Source organism: Rhipicephalus microplus, chromosome 4 (genome assembly GCF_043290135.1).
Source record: "Rhipicephalus microplus isolate Deutch F79 chromosome 4, USDA_Rmic, whole genome shotgun sequence".
Lineage (NCBI taxonomy): Eukaryota > Metazoa > Arthropoda > Arachnida > Ixodida > Ixodidae > Rhipicephalus > Rhipicephalus microplus.
Window position 1 is genome coordinate 207,016,299 of NC_134703.1, and position 14,737 is coordinate 207,031,035.

Here is a 14,737-nt window from a genome sequence, read left to right on the forward strand (position 1 = left end):
TCATAGACCTGTGTGGGGTAATACTAATTGGTGTGTCAGCAAAAGTTGTAAGAGAGTTCAGCTTGTCTAATTGGTCTTTCTTTTTTATCTCAAAAAGTAGATCTCCGCTTCCTATTTTAGTAACCTTGTAGCTGGCACTGAGGTTAAGCGTCTAGCCACTACGAAAGGGATACAGTTCTGGCTTGTTTGTTAGTTTTCTCGCAGTGTATTACATGAAAGTGAAGAAAGATTTGTTTTGGCCAGTTGAAAAAATTGATGTCTTCGGTGCGTACCCGCTTTAAAGAGGCACGATCACTAAGTAAAGGAAATGCTTTATGCATGCTAATTGTATGTTCTTCAGCAGCGTTTGCGGCCACCCACCACGAAGCCCAATGAGAGAACGCTGCAAGTTTACGGCTGCTGAAAGCTTGCAGACGTCAGCCATACAACACTGCTAGAATCCAAAGCGCCAAGGCCAAGGTAGGCTATTTGCACGGGGTTAACCCTTGCCGCCGAGAAAATTGGATGTAAACAGAAGGGAGAAGTAGACAGGAAAGATAAAAAAAGTAAGAAAAACGAAGTAGTAGGGAAAGAGGGAGAGAGGAAAAGGGGACTGCCGATTACCCCTGGATGGGTCAGCCTAGGGGTGCCGTGTACGTGAAGCCTGAACTAAAGGGGTGTGTCACCTCTGCCGGGGGGGGGGGGGTTGAAAGTCCAATCACCTGGCGTAGGCTCAACCCCTAGGATTTCCTTTTCCTCGGACACAGCAAAGCCGCGCACTGCTAGGCGTGGGAGGGAGTCGAAAACCCCCCGTTAGCTTGGGTGCGTGGTGTCGCTACAAACTAAACGCCTACTTACGCAGACGCCCCTGCGGGGGACACTCTCAGCTGGATTTCGCCTTCAGCGTCGGTGTCATGCAGCGTATATGTATACGTAGCTGCATATATGAAAGCGCAAGAAAGAAGACAATCCAGAAAAAAAGACACCTGCGCGCGAAATCAAGCGTTGGACCTCCTCATCATGATTAGAGGCGTTAACCACTGATCAACCGAAGGGAGCCTTCTTTAATTTTCAAACGGCAAGCTATTCATATCTACCACTGACCGCTGTTGGCGGGCTTTTTAGGGAGAGGGGGTAACTGTCGTGTTTTTAGCTTTACCAGCAAGATGACACAATGAACGCGTGGCGGCTCTCATCTCTCACTCGTACTATGGCCTGCGGAGAGGAGGAGAGCCAACAATCTCTCGTGCTTGCTTATCTCCTGGATGGTAAAATCATAAGTCTTGGCTGGCATTACGATAGTTATAGCGCGAGAACAAAACTACGAAACACGCTATAACTATCGCGCTATAACTATCTATATGAACATATATAACTATATGTTCTCGCGCTATAACTATCGTAATGCCATACCAACTAGCCCAAGCTGCCACACTTCTTGGCTGGCGTTAGGCTTGCACAGGAACAATTCTGCTTTAGTTACGGGGCGCACAAAGGCCACTGCAATCGTTGCACCACCTCTGTTTGCAAAAAGGACCCACTTTTCAGACACAGAGAAGTAACAACTGAGACGCTTATTCAGTTCATCTGTACCTGTGAGTACGTACATTGTGTGCGTCATTTGTGCGTGAAAAACGCGGGGCATGTTTTGACCTGCTTGTCATTTTTCGCGCGACTTTTCAATTTGTTGCTACGCGTTCAATGCTTCGCCTTTGCGGCAAATTTGTGTATTTTTTGCTCGCATGAAAGTCGGCCGGCATTAAAACGAGCTATAAGAATACTGTCACAGGAAAATAATTTATTTACATAATGTAACAGAGGCACAGTACAGTGATATACAAACAGAAAGCATTGCAACGCTTGTCCTTTGTTTCCAACTGTGCTTAACGACCGGACACCGATCTGCTGTTCTCAATAGAAGCAGGCTGGTCCAACTTCTACACCAAACTCCTGGTTCTTGAGGCCTATGTCTCTGGGAGCAATGTCCACGATTGGGAGCCGCTGGGCCTTGTCGGACTTGTACTGCAGGATGGTGTAGCTCCACTTGTCTGAACGATCCTGTAAGAAAAATAACACCACTGCATTTACAGTGCATTTGCGCTGCATTTACATTGCACTTAGAGTCCATGCACACTGCGTTATTCAGCAAGAATCCTTAAATGTTCAATTCCTGACCACGACTACAACGCCGAAAGTCAGGAACCTAAGTCGTGCGCAGCAAAGCACGGGCCTTTCACCTGTGCTTTCGGGCTGCGTTAGGTTGAAAATGTGGGGCTTCCTTCTCAACACTTTGCCACGGCTTTCTTGGCGTGGTTGGTTGCAGCCAGGAACTTTCAACACCTCACCTCCAATACCTCTGGGCCTTAGAATTACTGTAGTGCGCATGTCAATGTCTCCATCAGTAGAAGCTACCATGCGTGAAAGGCTTGGTCAGATGCTGCTGTATGTTTGCACCCACTGGAAGTGATAGCAGAACGCAAAAAAAAGCGGAACACAAGAAACAAGACGGATTAGGCGTTCTCTTCCTACCGAGTGATCTTATTATGAAAAACATGGGAGAAATATACATAGCATACGTCACAAGCGCGCCTGCGCACAAATCACCAAGCATACCTGTGCGCCGGTACCATAACCAGCAGCGGCGGCCCACTGGTGTTCCCACCTTCGGCAGCGGTGAGTCAATGGCTCAGAGCCCATCAAATCAGCGGCAGCACGGTGAACGGTAGCTTGACATATACAAAATTTGCGATCGCGTGACGTGAATGGATGGGGATTGTATATGATTGGCTAAAACATGATAATCAAGAGATGCACGTCATGAAAGAAAATGACAACATGCCACGCTCATGATGACCTCGTGGCTGTTTCGCCATTTTCACATATAGCAAATTTGGTGCTACATGACGCGCAAACGGACGACCAAGGTAAATAACACGCCCAAATGCAACACTCATGCCATGCGTGTCATGTAAAACAGGAATGCGTGCTACGCTCATAGTGCTCTTGCAGTCGTTTCGCTACGTTCCCATATCCCAGCTTTCACTAGCTTCACATGCCAATAACCATTGCAGAACAGAATTGTTTACCTGATCGTGTTGTGCCTGTACGTAACCCCACCGAATTTCAATACGTACTAAAAAGTTTATTGATTGCTGATTCATAACAGATAGAGATTTTTGTGTATTTGTGTTTTCTTCTTGAGTGTATTATCATTGACGTAAATGTTTATTATTTCTTTGTAAATTTTATTTCTCTTTTGCTTCATCAATGACTTTTTGAACGTTCCTTTTTCTCCTGTGTGTACTCCCTCCTTATGCAATACCCCATCAGGGGCCTTCAAGGGTAAATAAATTATAGTGATGATATAGCAAACTTAGTGTTACGTGAAGGTAATGGATGACGAAAGTATGCCATCGGTGCGAACATGTTGTTCATGCCATGCGTGTCATGTAAGAACAGTGCAACATACCACGCTCATGATGCGCTCGCGGCCGTTTTTCTAGCTTCACATATGACAAATTTTGTATTGCATGATGTAAATGAACAACGTCTAAGCATGTAATCATGACATGCACGTCATGTAAGGCATGACTACAATCTACAATCAAAGAGCGCTCGCAGCTGTTACGCTAGCTTCAAATATGCCAATTACGGTACTACGTCACGTGAATAGACGACAAATGTGAATGACACGTCTAATCATAATCATCATGACATGTCTGTTATGCAAAACACGACTACATGCTACACTGAAGCATGCTCATGGCCGTTTAGCTGGCTTCACATACACGAAATTTTGTATTACGTGAAGTGAATGAGCGGCTTAGGTAGATGGCATGCACAAACAGGATAATAATGATATGCGTGTCATGTAAAACGTGACTAAAGACTACGCTTACATATAGCGCACACGTGGACATTTCGCTAGCACCACATTAAAGAAATTTGGTATCACGTTACAATAATATATGACGAATGTACATGACTGGTGAGAACATAATGCGACGCGTGTCATGTAACAACATGACTACCTGCTATGCTCACAATACGCTCGCGGCCATTTCTATATCTTTGCATAATACCAAATTTGGTGTTTCGTGACGTCAATGATCGACAAAAGTATATGTCTGGTGAACACATGACAATTATGACATGCGTGCTGTAAATGACTACTGGTTCGCTAATCTTGTCGGCTGAGTCTAAATGGAAAGCGAATTTCTTGCAGTGCGGTAACTATATCGGTGCGGCTGGGCCACACGCAAATGAGGCTTGAAAAGAAGCGACTCGACTCATCGGTAAGTCTAGAGACTCGTTTTTGTGAAGGTGACTATAAAGTTCGAAAGAAAAGAGGCAGGTACAATCCACATAATCATCATCATCTCCAGCATGTCCACTGCAGGACAAAGGGCTCTGCTATGTTCTGCCAGCTCACTCTGTTTCGTGCTTACGTGCTTGCTGCTGCCATTTTACACCCACAGACTTCTTAATCTCATCTGCCCACTTAACTTTATGTCTCCCCCTAACCCGCTTGCCTTCTCTAGGAATCCAGTTAGTTACCCCAAATGACCAGTGGTTGAATAGGAAGGAGGAAAGATTGGAGCCGGTCATACGAAAGCTACCATGGTACGAAGACAACCCCTTTCACTCCCATTGGATTTGTTTTGGCGGCCCATCTCTTGACCCGTAAAATTGAGTGGCGAAGGTAAACGTCTTCAACGGCATCTGTACGTCGGGAAGGCAGGATGAACCCTTCGAAATTCTTAATATTTTCCCCAGCAAAGAGCACACTCTCATTCCTGGTCGTCTTTGTCTCATGGTAGATGCTTAGGCATTGAGCTCAAGCGGGTACAAAACTTGCGCTGGTCTTCGAAGTTCTCTATAGTTAAGCAGAAGTACTGCCTAACTAAACACGCTCCATCTGAGTAAGAGGCCGCTTACGCAGACCACCTGCTTATGCAGGGGCGTCTGCGTAAGCGGCGTCTTACGCTGACGGAGCGTCCTTTGTTAGGCCGTACTTCTGCCTAACTATAGAGAACTTCGAAGATGCAGGAGCATCTGCGCGAGCAGGCGTTTTGTTTGTAGTGACACCACGGACCCGAGCTAACGGGGGGGGGGGGGGGGGGAGGGGTTCTCACCAGAGAAGGATTGGCCACTCTGGTGCAGTCTCTGGGCAATACCTCCCACATGCATATGTCCATTAACTCACGGCCCTCAGTCCCCAGCAGCGGCGAAGCGAATGACCACGGCGGCGGTCAGATGTGCAACGCAGCAAAGGGTGCTAAGAATATTTGGATCCGCACATGCCGCCATTCAAACCTGAACTTGGCAACGTTTAATGCCAAGAACCACTTGCTTGCCTCACTAGAACCTTATCTAGTGAGGCAAGTCTGGCTGCACTATTCGAGGAGTTAGAGGGTGTTAAATGGGATATATTAGGGCTCAGTGAGGTTAGGAGGACAAATGAGGCCTATACGGTGCTACAAAATGGGCACGTTTTTTGCTATGAGGGCTTGGCTGACAAAAGAGAACTGGGAGTGGGGTTCCTAATTCACAGAAACATAGCTGGCAACCTAGAGGAATACTATTGCATTATAGAAAGGGTGGTAGGTATCGTAATTAAACTTCATGAGAGATACCAGATGAAGGTGATACAGGCTTACGCGTTTACATCCAGCCATGATCACGCTTCAGTTGAAAGCTTCTACGAAGACGTGCAATCGGCAATGAGTAAGGGACAATCACAGTATACTATACTGATAGGAGACTTTAATGCAAAAATAGAGAAAAGGCAGGCTGGAGACCAGGCAGTAGGTGATAATGGCATCGGTACTAGAAATGCCAGAGGAGAGCTACTAGTAGAATTTTCAGAACGCAATTATTTAGGGATTTTGAATACATTCTACCGAAAATGAGGAAACCGTAAGTGGACATGGAGGAGCGCTAATGGCGAAATTAAGAATGAAATAAACTGCATAATGAGTGCACACGCAGGCATTGTGCAGGATGTGGGAGTGGTTGGCAGTGTACGATGCAGTGATCATAGAATATTAAGGTTTCAAATTCGTTTAGAGTTGAAGAAGGAATGACAGAAACTGACACGCAAGAAGCCAATCATTGAACTATCACTGAGAGGGAAAGTACAGGAATTCAGAGTCTCGCTTGAGAACAAGTAGCCGGCTTTTATTGAGAAAACCAACCTTAGCGTAGATACAATTAGTGATAGTCTGACGAATATCGTTGCGGAGTGTGCAGTGGAAGTTGGAGGCAGGATAGTTAGACGGGAAACTGGCAAGCTCTCCAAGGAAACGAAGAATCTCATTAAGAAGCTTCAAAGCATGCAAGTCTCAAGTACAACAGACAAAATAGAACTGCCGAAGCTTTCGAAGTTGATTATTAAGGGTAGGGTATCAGATGTAGGAAGTTATAACATGGAGACAGTAGAACACGCTCTGAAAAACGAAGGAAGTGTCAAAGCAGTGAAGAGGAAACTTGGGATAGTGAAAAATCGCATATATGTGCTAAGTGACTAAGAAGGCAAAATAACTACCAAAAGGATAGTTAAAATAGCGGAGGAGTTTTACAGAGATCTGTACAGTAGCCGGGACAACCAGGACCTTAATACTGTTAGATCGAGTAACCCAGATAGTACCCCACCAGTAATAATAGATCAAGTCACAAACGCCTTGGAGATCATGCAAAGAGGCAAAGCTGCTGGTGAGGATCAGGTAACAGCAGATCTGCTGAAAGATGGAGGACAGATTGTGTTAGAAAAAGTAGCCACCCTGTTTACAAGGTGTCTCATGACGGGAAGAGTACCAGAGTCTTGGAAGAATGCTAACATCATCTTATTACATAAGAAAGGAGATGACAAGGACTTAAAGAATTAGAGGCCGATAAGCTTGCTCTCTGTAGTATGAAAGCTATTTAAAAAGGTAATTGCTAACAGAGGTAAGAAAACATCAGAATTCAATAACTAAAGAAAAAATCAGGATTTCGAACAGGCTACTCAAAATCGACCACATTCATACTATCAATCAGGTAATAGAGAAATGCTCAGAATATAATCAACCAATACACATAGCCTTCATAGATTACGAGAAGGCGTTTGATTCAGTAGAAATATCAGCAGTCATGCAGACACTGCGGAATCAGGGCGTCAATGAAGCATATATAAACATCCTCGAAGAATTGAAGAAATGTTCAGGGGATCAACTGCTACCATATTGCTTCATAAAAAAGCAACAGAATACCAATAAAGAAGGGTGTGAAGCAGAGGGATATACTCTCCCCAATGCTAATTACCGCGTGCTTACAGGAGGTTTTCAGAGGCCTAGAATGGGAACAGTTAGGGATAAAAGGTAATGGAGAGTACCTTAGTAACCTGTGCTTTACCGATGACATTGTACTGCTGAGTAACTCAGGGGATGTATTGCAACTCAAGATTACGGAGTTAGACAAGGACAGCAGAAAGGTGGGTCTTAAAATTATTCTGCAGAATACGAAAGTAATGTACAACAGCCTCGGAAGAGAGCAGTGCTTTGGAATAGGTAGTAGTCTACTTCAAATTGTAAAAGACTATGTTTACTTAGAGCAGGTAATAACCGCGGAGATGAAGCACGAGATTGAAGTGACCAGAAGAGTAAGAATTGGGTGGAGCATAGTTGGCAAGCACTCTCAAATAATAACAGGTTGATTGCCACTATCCCTCAAGAGGAAGGTATATAACAGCTGTGTTTTGCCGGTACTTAGCTATGAAGCAGAAACTTGGAGATCTACATAGAGTAATCAGCTTAAACTGAGGACGACGCAGGGAGCAATAGAAAGAAAATGCAGGTGTAATCATAAGAGATAAGAAGGGAGTAGAGGGGATTAGGGAACAAATGGGGGTAAAGAATATAATGGTTGAAATCAAAAAGAAGAAATGGACATGGGTCGAGTATGTAGCGTGTAGACAGGACAACCGCTGGTCATTAAGGGTAACTAACAGTATTCCCAGAGAAGGCAATAGAGTTAAGGAGAGACAGGAGGTTATGTGGGCGGATGAGATTAAGAAGCTTGCGGGTATAAATTGGCAGCTGCAAGCACAGGACCGGATTAACTGGTGGAACATGGAAGAGGCCTTTGTCTTGCAGTGGACGTAGTCAGGATGATGATGATGATGATTTCACAAGCGCGTGTTGGGCTATCTTTTCCTGAGAACGTTTTCATAACGCGGCCTAGTTTCCACATTTGGCAAAGAGTTCTTTCCTCTCCGAGCAGAACGATACATCCTTCATTGATGCTTCTTGCTTTTCCGGGATTTACTACATGTGCAGAACGCTGTTGCAGGAAATGTACGAGTATCCGACGCTGCCAGAATGAGTCAAGAATTGTGCTGCGCTGCTTTCATCTCCGGAACTGGCTATCGGCGATCGACTTCAGTTGCGTTGTTTCTCGAAGAGGAGGCAAATTTGTTAGCATATGGCCGACCAGGAAGTAGGTAGGTGTCAAAAGCATAAGCTTCCCCGCGTTCGAAGAGATGAAGGTTAGGGGACGAGAATAAATCATAGCCTCTGCTTGCGTTAGAACTGTGGAGAAGTTGTCGTTGTCGAGGCATTTCTTTCTGAGCGCTCAGTGAAAGGTTGCCTTGACAGTTTTTACCACTCTTTCACAAAAGCCACTCCACAATGTCGCTCTCTAAACAATGAATTTCCCAGTGATGTTATCTTCACTGAAGAAAAAAACGAGCCTCGCTTGCGTTTATGGCTTGGACCGATTGGTTCAAGTATCGTAAAGCTCTTTTAAATGTCAGAGCTTTGTCGGATAGCACCGTCTTGCAGATTGCTTTTCTCGATACAAATCTCTGGAACGCAATCAGACACGATTATGATGAAAAGTCTTTAACAAGTTCGAGGTGCACCGCCCTTGTCCTCACGCAAGTGGACAAAGCAATATAAGGTTTGTGTTCTGAACCACTTTCATCGTTGAATATCAGCCCCGCAGAGTCAATTCCTCTTGTCTTGGAAGTGTGAGCTCGGCCTACTATACCGACAGGAATCTGCGGATTGGCAGCTTTGCTTCTGACCAAAAAGATAGCGCCGAATGATTAATTTGTTTGTTTGTATTCCTCGAATAATCCAGTATTGTTCTCGAAGAGATGATAACGTGTCTAACACTCTAGCATGCAGTAGGCGTCTCGGCCCCCAGTGAATAAACAGACACACGAAAGGATGAGACAATGAGAATATCACAGGATGTTTCGATTCTTCTTCTCTACTGTACTGTAGCAGCTCACCAACTCTCATCACACACTCACACTCCACGAATTATTTTAGGGTCATTACATGTGATGCTTGATCTAGAGGCCTGGAATCGCGCAGCACGCAAGCGTCCCTACAAAGGTTTCTATTTGGCAGGCTTTCTGCAAAAGCCTTTTCGTATCGGCTTTTTCCTCGGCCCTCAGCTTTATCGTCAAGTTCAACTGGCCTCGACTATTGTGAACGAAACTCTTCACACATGCTCTTACGCGGAGCACTCTTGCTAAAGAGCAGTAGTTTTCCAAGTTCTTCAGCGGCTCTGTGTGTGTCACTGTGACAGAGCTCAAAACTTTGACCACTCACTCTTCTTCCATGCACAGCTGCCTCACCCTGAGGTTTGACTCGGGCTGCAGTGAATCCTTCTTTCTGTAACCTCTTGGGGTTTGTGAACCAGTCCTTGCGTCCGACCAGTTCAGAAGGCATCATACCGCGGGCCAAGAAATCTGCGGGGTTCTCCTTTCCAGCACAGTGTTTCTTTGACGTTGGATTTGTCAGCGTTCGAATGTCTTGCACGCGATTGGCGACAAAGGGTTTCTACCTCAGAGCGCAGCCCTTGATCAAACTGAACGCAGCAGTTGAATCGCTCAAACAGTGCACGAAAACGTCCTCAACCTTTAGCTGTTTCATCAAGTATCTGGCGAGTTCTGCTCTAATCAACCCTTACATCAGTTCTAGTCGTGGCGATGACAGCCGCTTAAGTGAAGTGACCCTTGCCTTTGTGACCATCAGCATAGTGGTGGCCTCACCCTCTTGAATTCGCGCTATGATGTAAGCTACTACGCCGTATGCGATACGGCTCACGTCGCAAAATATATGCAGCTCGGTTTTTGTCTCGGCACGTTCCATGTCGTGTGTTCGTGGAATCGTTAGTTTCTGAAGTTGAGAAAGTTGCCGCCACCATTCGTCTCATCTTTCTTGCACAGCTCGAGGAATCTTGTCATCTTATGCAGTACACCACATCCAGAGGCTGTAAAACATTATTTTTTCAGTGATAGTAGTGGGCGCGAGGAAGCCATACAGGTCAAAAATGCAAGTTGGGGACTGTAGTAAAAATCGATTTGTGTCCTACCGACTAGCGAAAAATCCAATCAGGGCGAGCATCTCAAAAACAAACTCCTCTGTGACGGGCGTCTATTCTAAACCAGCAATTGTTGTGGGGCCCAACACTATTAGACCCTTTCGGGCTGTCTGTGTCTCAGCAAACGAAGCAACTGGGCTCTTCTATTTATTTTCCCTGGGGTTCACGCCTCCCATCTGAAGTACAAAATGCGACTCCTTGCGTATCTGCTCCACCTCTTCAACACTGTCCGCACTAGTAACGAATTCATCGGCATACAGGTTGTCACTCAGGATTTTAGTGGTGCGGCGAAATTTCTCTTCGGCACATTTCAGATGACGTTAGATGGCTGCGAAGAATGAAAGGAGTAAGGGGCTGCACGAGCGCCGAATGGTAACCTTGGTATTAGGTAGTCTTCGATAGGGGGTGGAATTTCACCCTGCTTTGTTGTACTTCGATACCAAAGAAAGCGGAGGGTGGCGTGATACTTCTCAGCCAGCTAAATTTGGAGAAAAATCTTTATTATTTCAGAGATTAGGCCGCAATGTGCACTTTAAATTCAATTAGAATGTCTGAAAAAACATGGATTTATGTTGGTTCCTGCGTAGAGAGCGTCGTTCAAAGGTAGCTTTCTTGCTGCTTTGGAGGACGCCTCGAATACGACTCTCATTTTGGTTGTTTCTCTACTTGACCAGAGAACGCCTCAGTGTGGCATGTAATAATAGGGCCCCTGCGGGGACTCACCAGCCTCGTCGATTTTCTCAGCGGGCCCCGTTTGAAGGTAGTTCCGTATTGCCTGGTCATAATTGAGGATTGTTTCGTCTTTTCGCAGGAGTGTCACAGAGAGTGAGCGAAACCTCTGCGACGCAGTTCCTTTGTTGTCGGTCAGCCGCGATGAGTTCTCTTTCCATAGAAGCCTGACTTCGTGTCGACTGTTCTTGTGAACGATGGTGTCCTCAAATGTTCTAAGAACGTGATCATTTTCATTAGTCAGTGGTGCATAATGAACAATTCCGAGGTACTTCATCTCCCAGAAGGGTCTAAGTTGCATGAAACGTCTTCTGGATCCTGGCTCACGTTGACTCGCATAACACCGACGTTCGTCAGGCGCATTGAGGCAGGCATGTTGTGTCTGTGCCCTGTAGTACCCATCCAAACACAGTCTACGGCTACGATCCTCTTATTGAGACGCTTGACACTGCCTGTTGTGACGTCCCAAGAGTGATCAGCCCCAGCAAGCAGCTGAAATAAATCTCCAGGCTTGTAGCAGTCTGGTACTTTGTCAGCAAGTTCGAGGTCCTGTTCCTGTGTGACGTTGGCAACGTGGTCGTCCGGTAGTGGCAGCAGCTCTTCGCTGACCTCGAGTATCTCAAGTGCTTCAGAGCGAACTCTGGTGTTGTCGCGCCAGCTCGTGAGCCAGAATTCCAACCGACGCCAGTGCCTTTCCTACAACGGCCTCTGCCTTCCGAAGGCAATCAAGGTCAGCCTCTTCTCTCCTATAACGTGGAGGTTAAGACGATGTGAAACCTCCTCTAGTATGAAAGTTCTCTGGCGGCTGCGGTCTAGCAGCATTCCCACCAAAACAGTCTTATTTTCTTCTTCCGCAAATGTTCGTGCCGTCTCTAGGTGTACTCGGGCCTTTCCTCCCGTTCATTCCACCTGTAGCGATGACTGGGCTATGATATTACTTGCTGAAGCACCTTTACTTGAGGGAGAAGGCTCTGCTCCTTGCTTGAGCTCACACACGCCCGTTGCGTGCCGTACCGAACACTTCAAACACTTGAGCCATTTTGATATTCAGCACTCGGCGCTGGGGTGATTTTTTTTCGCGCACTTGTAACAGCATCGCTCCTTTGACATCACCGAATTTTTCTGGTCTATAGGAATAAGGGCGATAGAGCTTTCCACGGTGCGCGCTTGTTGGTCGCAAAGTATGAAGTCCACCTCGCCCCCAATAACCGCTAGAGCAGACGCAGACGGCAGGCGGTCTTTAGTGATTGCAGTTTTCTATTTCATAGCGACGTCAGACACCAGTCGCAGTGCGCCCTGAGCTCTCTTTCGACTCTCCACTTTCACCTTCAGAAAATTTAGGAGCTTCTGAAAGTAATCTTTAGGAATAGCTTCACTTGTTTTCTTTCTCTGATAGTACTCGAGGCAAAACTCATTCGGAACGCTTTTACGAAAAACGATCAATAAAAGCCCATTGTACGCGCCCGAAGCCACACCTGATTCCTCGAGACTGCGGACGCCTGCCTGGGGTTCACCACAGAGTGTCCTTAGCCTTTCGGTATCTTGAAGATTGTGCACCCGGCAGGCCGCAAGCAAACGCGACTACTTGTGCTCCTCAATGATTACCTCGTCCTTACCAAACCTTTCGACAAATGTTTTCAAAGCGATTTTGTAGTTTCATTCGCTGATGAGAAGTTCGTTGATAGCGGCCGCAGCCTTTCTGTTTAGATAGCTGGTCAGATACTGGAACGTTTTCATGGTATTCAGCGCTGGATTTTTGTGAATTGTGCACTTGAACTGGTTTTAGAATCTGGTCTCTGAGCGCAGATCCCTGTTGAACTTCGCGATCTCGAGCATCAGAAGTGTGGTTGTCAGAGACGGCAACTGGAGAGCCGGAGGCACCACTTTTCTCGAAACAGAACCAGAATGTACTGCTTGTTCCGAATTGTTAGTGCCTGATGGGGCAGTTGACCTCGTTTCGCTAAAGCCTTGGTTCTTTAGAGCTCCGTTGATTTCGGTCTTCGCGGCGGTGATTTTTCGTTCAACTCAATGCATTTGGTAAGCGCGTTATCGAGTTCCTGTAGCACAATCTTTCTTTCGATGGCATCGTTGACTATGTTTAGTTCATACGCTTGCTCTATAATATTTTCGAATTGTTCTTCTAGCTCACCGCTTGTTGTGGCTGGCGTTTGCAGCGAAGATGCTGCTCACTGCGCTCATGGTGACAATAGCCTATCGAACGGTTCTTCGCGCTTTTCTGCAGTCGCTCCATGGCGCTTTCGATGTCAGCTTGCAAAGTAATCCGAAGTTTCGGCACCAGAAACTGTAGGTGATTACTTGCGCACCAATTTTCCTTTGACTGACTGTAATTGGAAAGTGAATTCTTTCCTGTGCGGTAAATATAGCAGGACGGCGGGGCTGCGGGCACAGGAGCCTTGAAAATGAGCGACTCGACTCGTTAGTTGCAATTTCAAGAATGGTGTATTGAACGTGTTTACAAAGTTGCAAAGAGAAGGGAGCGGTAGAATAGGAAGAAGAAAATATCGGAGCCGGTCACACGAAGGTTACTGTTGAAATTGTGCGGGCGAAATCCCCTTCGCTCCCGTCGGCTTTGTGTTAACGGCCATCCTCTTGACCCGTGAAATTGACCGGTGGAGATCATCACCTTCAACGGCATCTGTATGGCGGAAAGACAGGACGAACCCTTCGGAATTCTCAACACGTGTCATTTAAGAGCATGGCAACGTACCACGCTGTATTTTTTCCCACATTGACATTCGCCGTAAAGACATTGATGAAATTCTCACGTTGTTTAGTCAGCCTTTGCTTAGTCAGGTCTCGCCTTTACTCCTGCATCTCTGAGATATACGAGCTGTAGTTTCTGGATCTAAAGCTAATCTTTGGCAAAATTCGTGTGTTATGGAATTATGAACCAAGACCAGTTAAGCCTATCTTAAAGTGCGACCAGTGTAAGATTGTGCAAAGAGCGATTGCAAAGACAATCCTAACTGCGTCACTCAGGAAATGCTCTGTGGAGGAGTCAGTTTTTTTTCCAGGTCAAACGCTTAGTAGATGTTGAGTATCCTGACAAGGTAACTTCTTCTGTGTGTGTGTCTATGGTCTGAAGCGTAAGCTCGAGAAAAACAAAGGTGGTGAAACAAAATGTAATGAACAAAGAAAAAGTCTGGTTTTCCTTTCTGTACAAAAAATGACGCATAATCTAGAAAACGTAGGTCCAAAATACGGCGTCGACGTTCTTTTTTCTGGCAAACACAAGGTAGACCATATTTCCCAGTTGGTTGATAATGCGCTGAAGAACATAGAAAATGTGCTGTGAATCTTAAGAAGAAGTACATCACATGCGTGAACTATGGTGTGTATTAGACTTCAGTATCGTTTGGTAGGAAGTACGTGGTACAGACGAAACAATGTGCGAATGTTCATTTTAAAGAGTGTCAGTTATCTCTTCAAGAAGTCGCGCGACTTCATCTACCAGAACATTGCAGGTCATGTGGTTCTCGTCCTATTTATATAAACCACTGTCATCTTCAAGCATCCTAACCAACTAAAAAGAGAAATCGCTGAGGCCTATTACATAAACAATAGGGATAGTATAGGCATAAGTGAACCATCCGTGAAACTGCATAAAAAGGGACTTATTTAGCCGGCTCTTGAT

The 14,737-nt window shown here is 45.7% G+C and overlaps 1 protein-coding gene across 1 annotated transcript in view; it reads right to left on the reverse strand.

The window, feature by feature from the left end:
- Positions 1-1,757: 1,757 nt before the first annotated feature.
- Positions 1,758-14,737, reverse strand: part of LOC119172983 (uncharacterized) — a 1,299,788-nt gene continuing 1,286,808 nt past the window's right edge. The window contains exon 44 of the mRNA XM_075893951.1: positions 1,758-2,037. Within this exon, the coding sequence (XP_075750066.1) occupies positions 1,891-2,037 (147 nt within the window). The 3' untranslated portion in view covers positions 1,758-1,890. The remainder of the gene's footprint in view (positions 2,038-14,737) is intronic.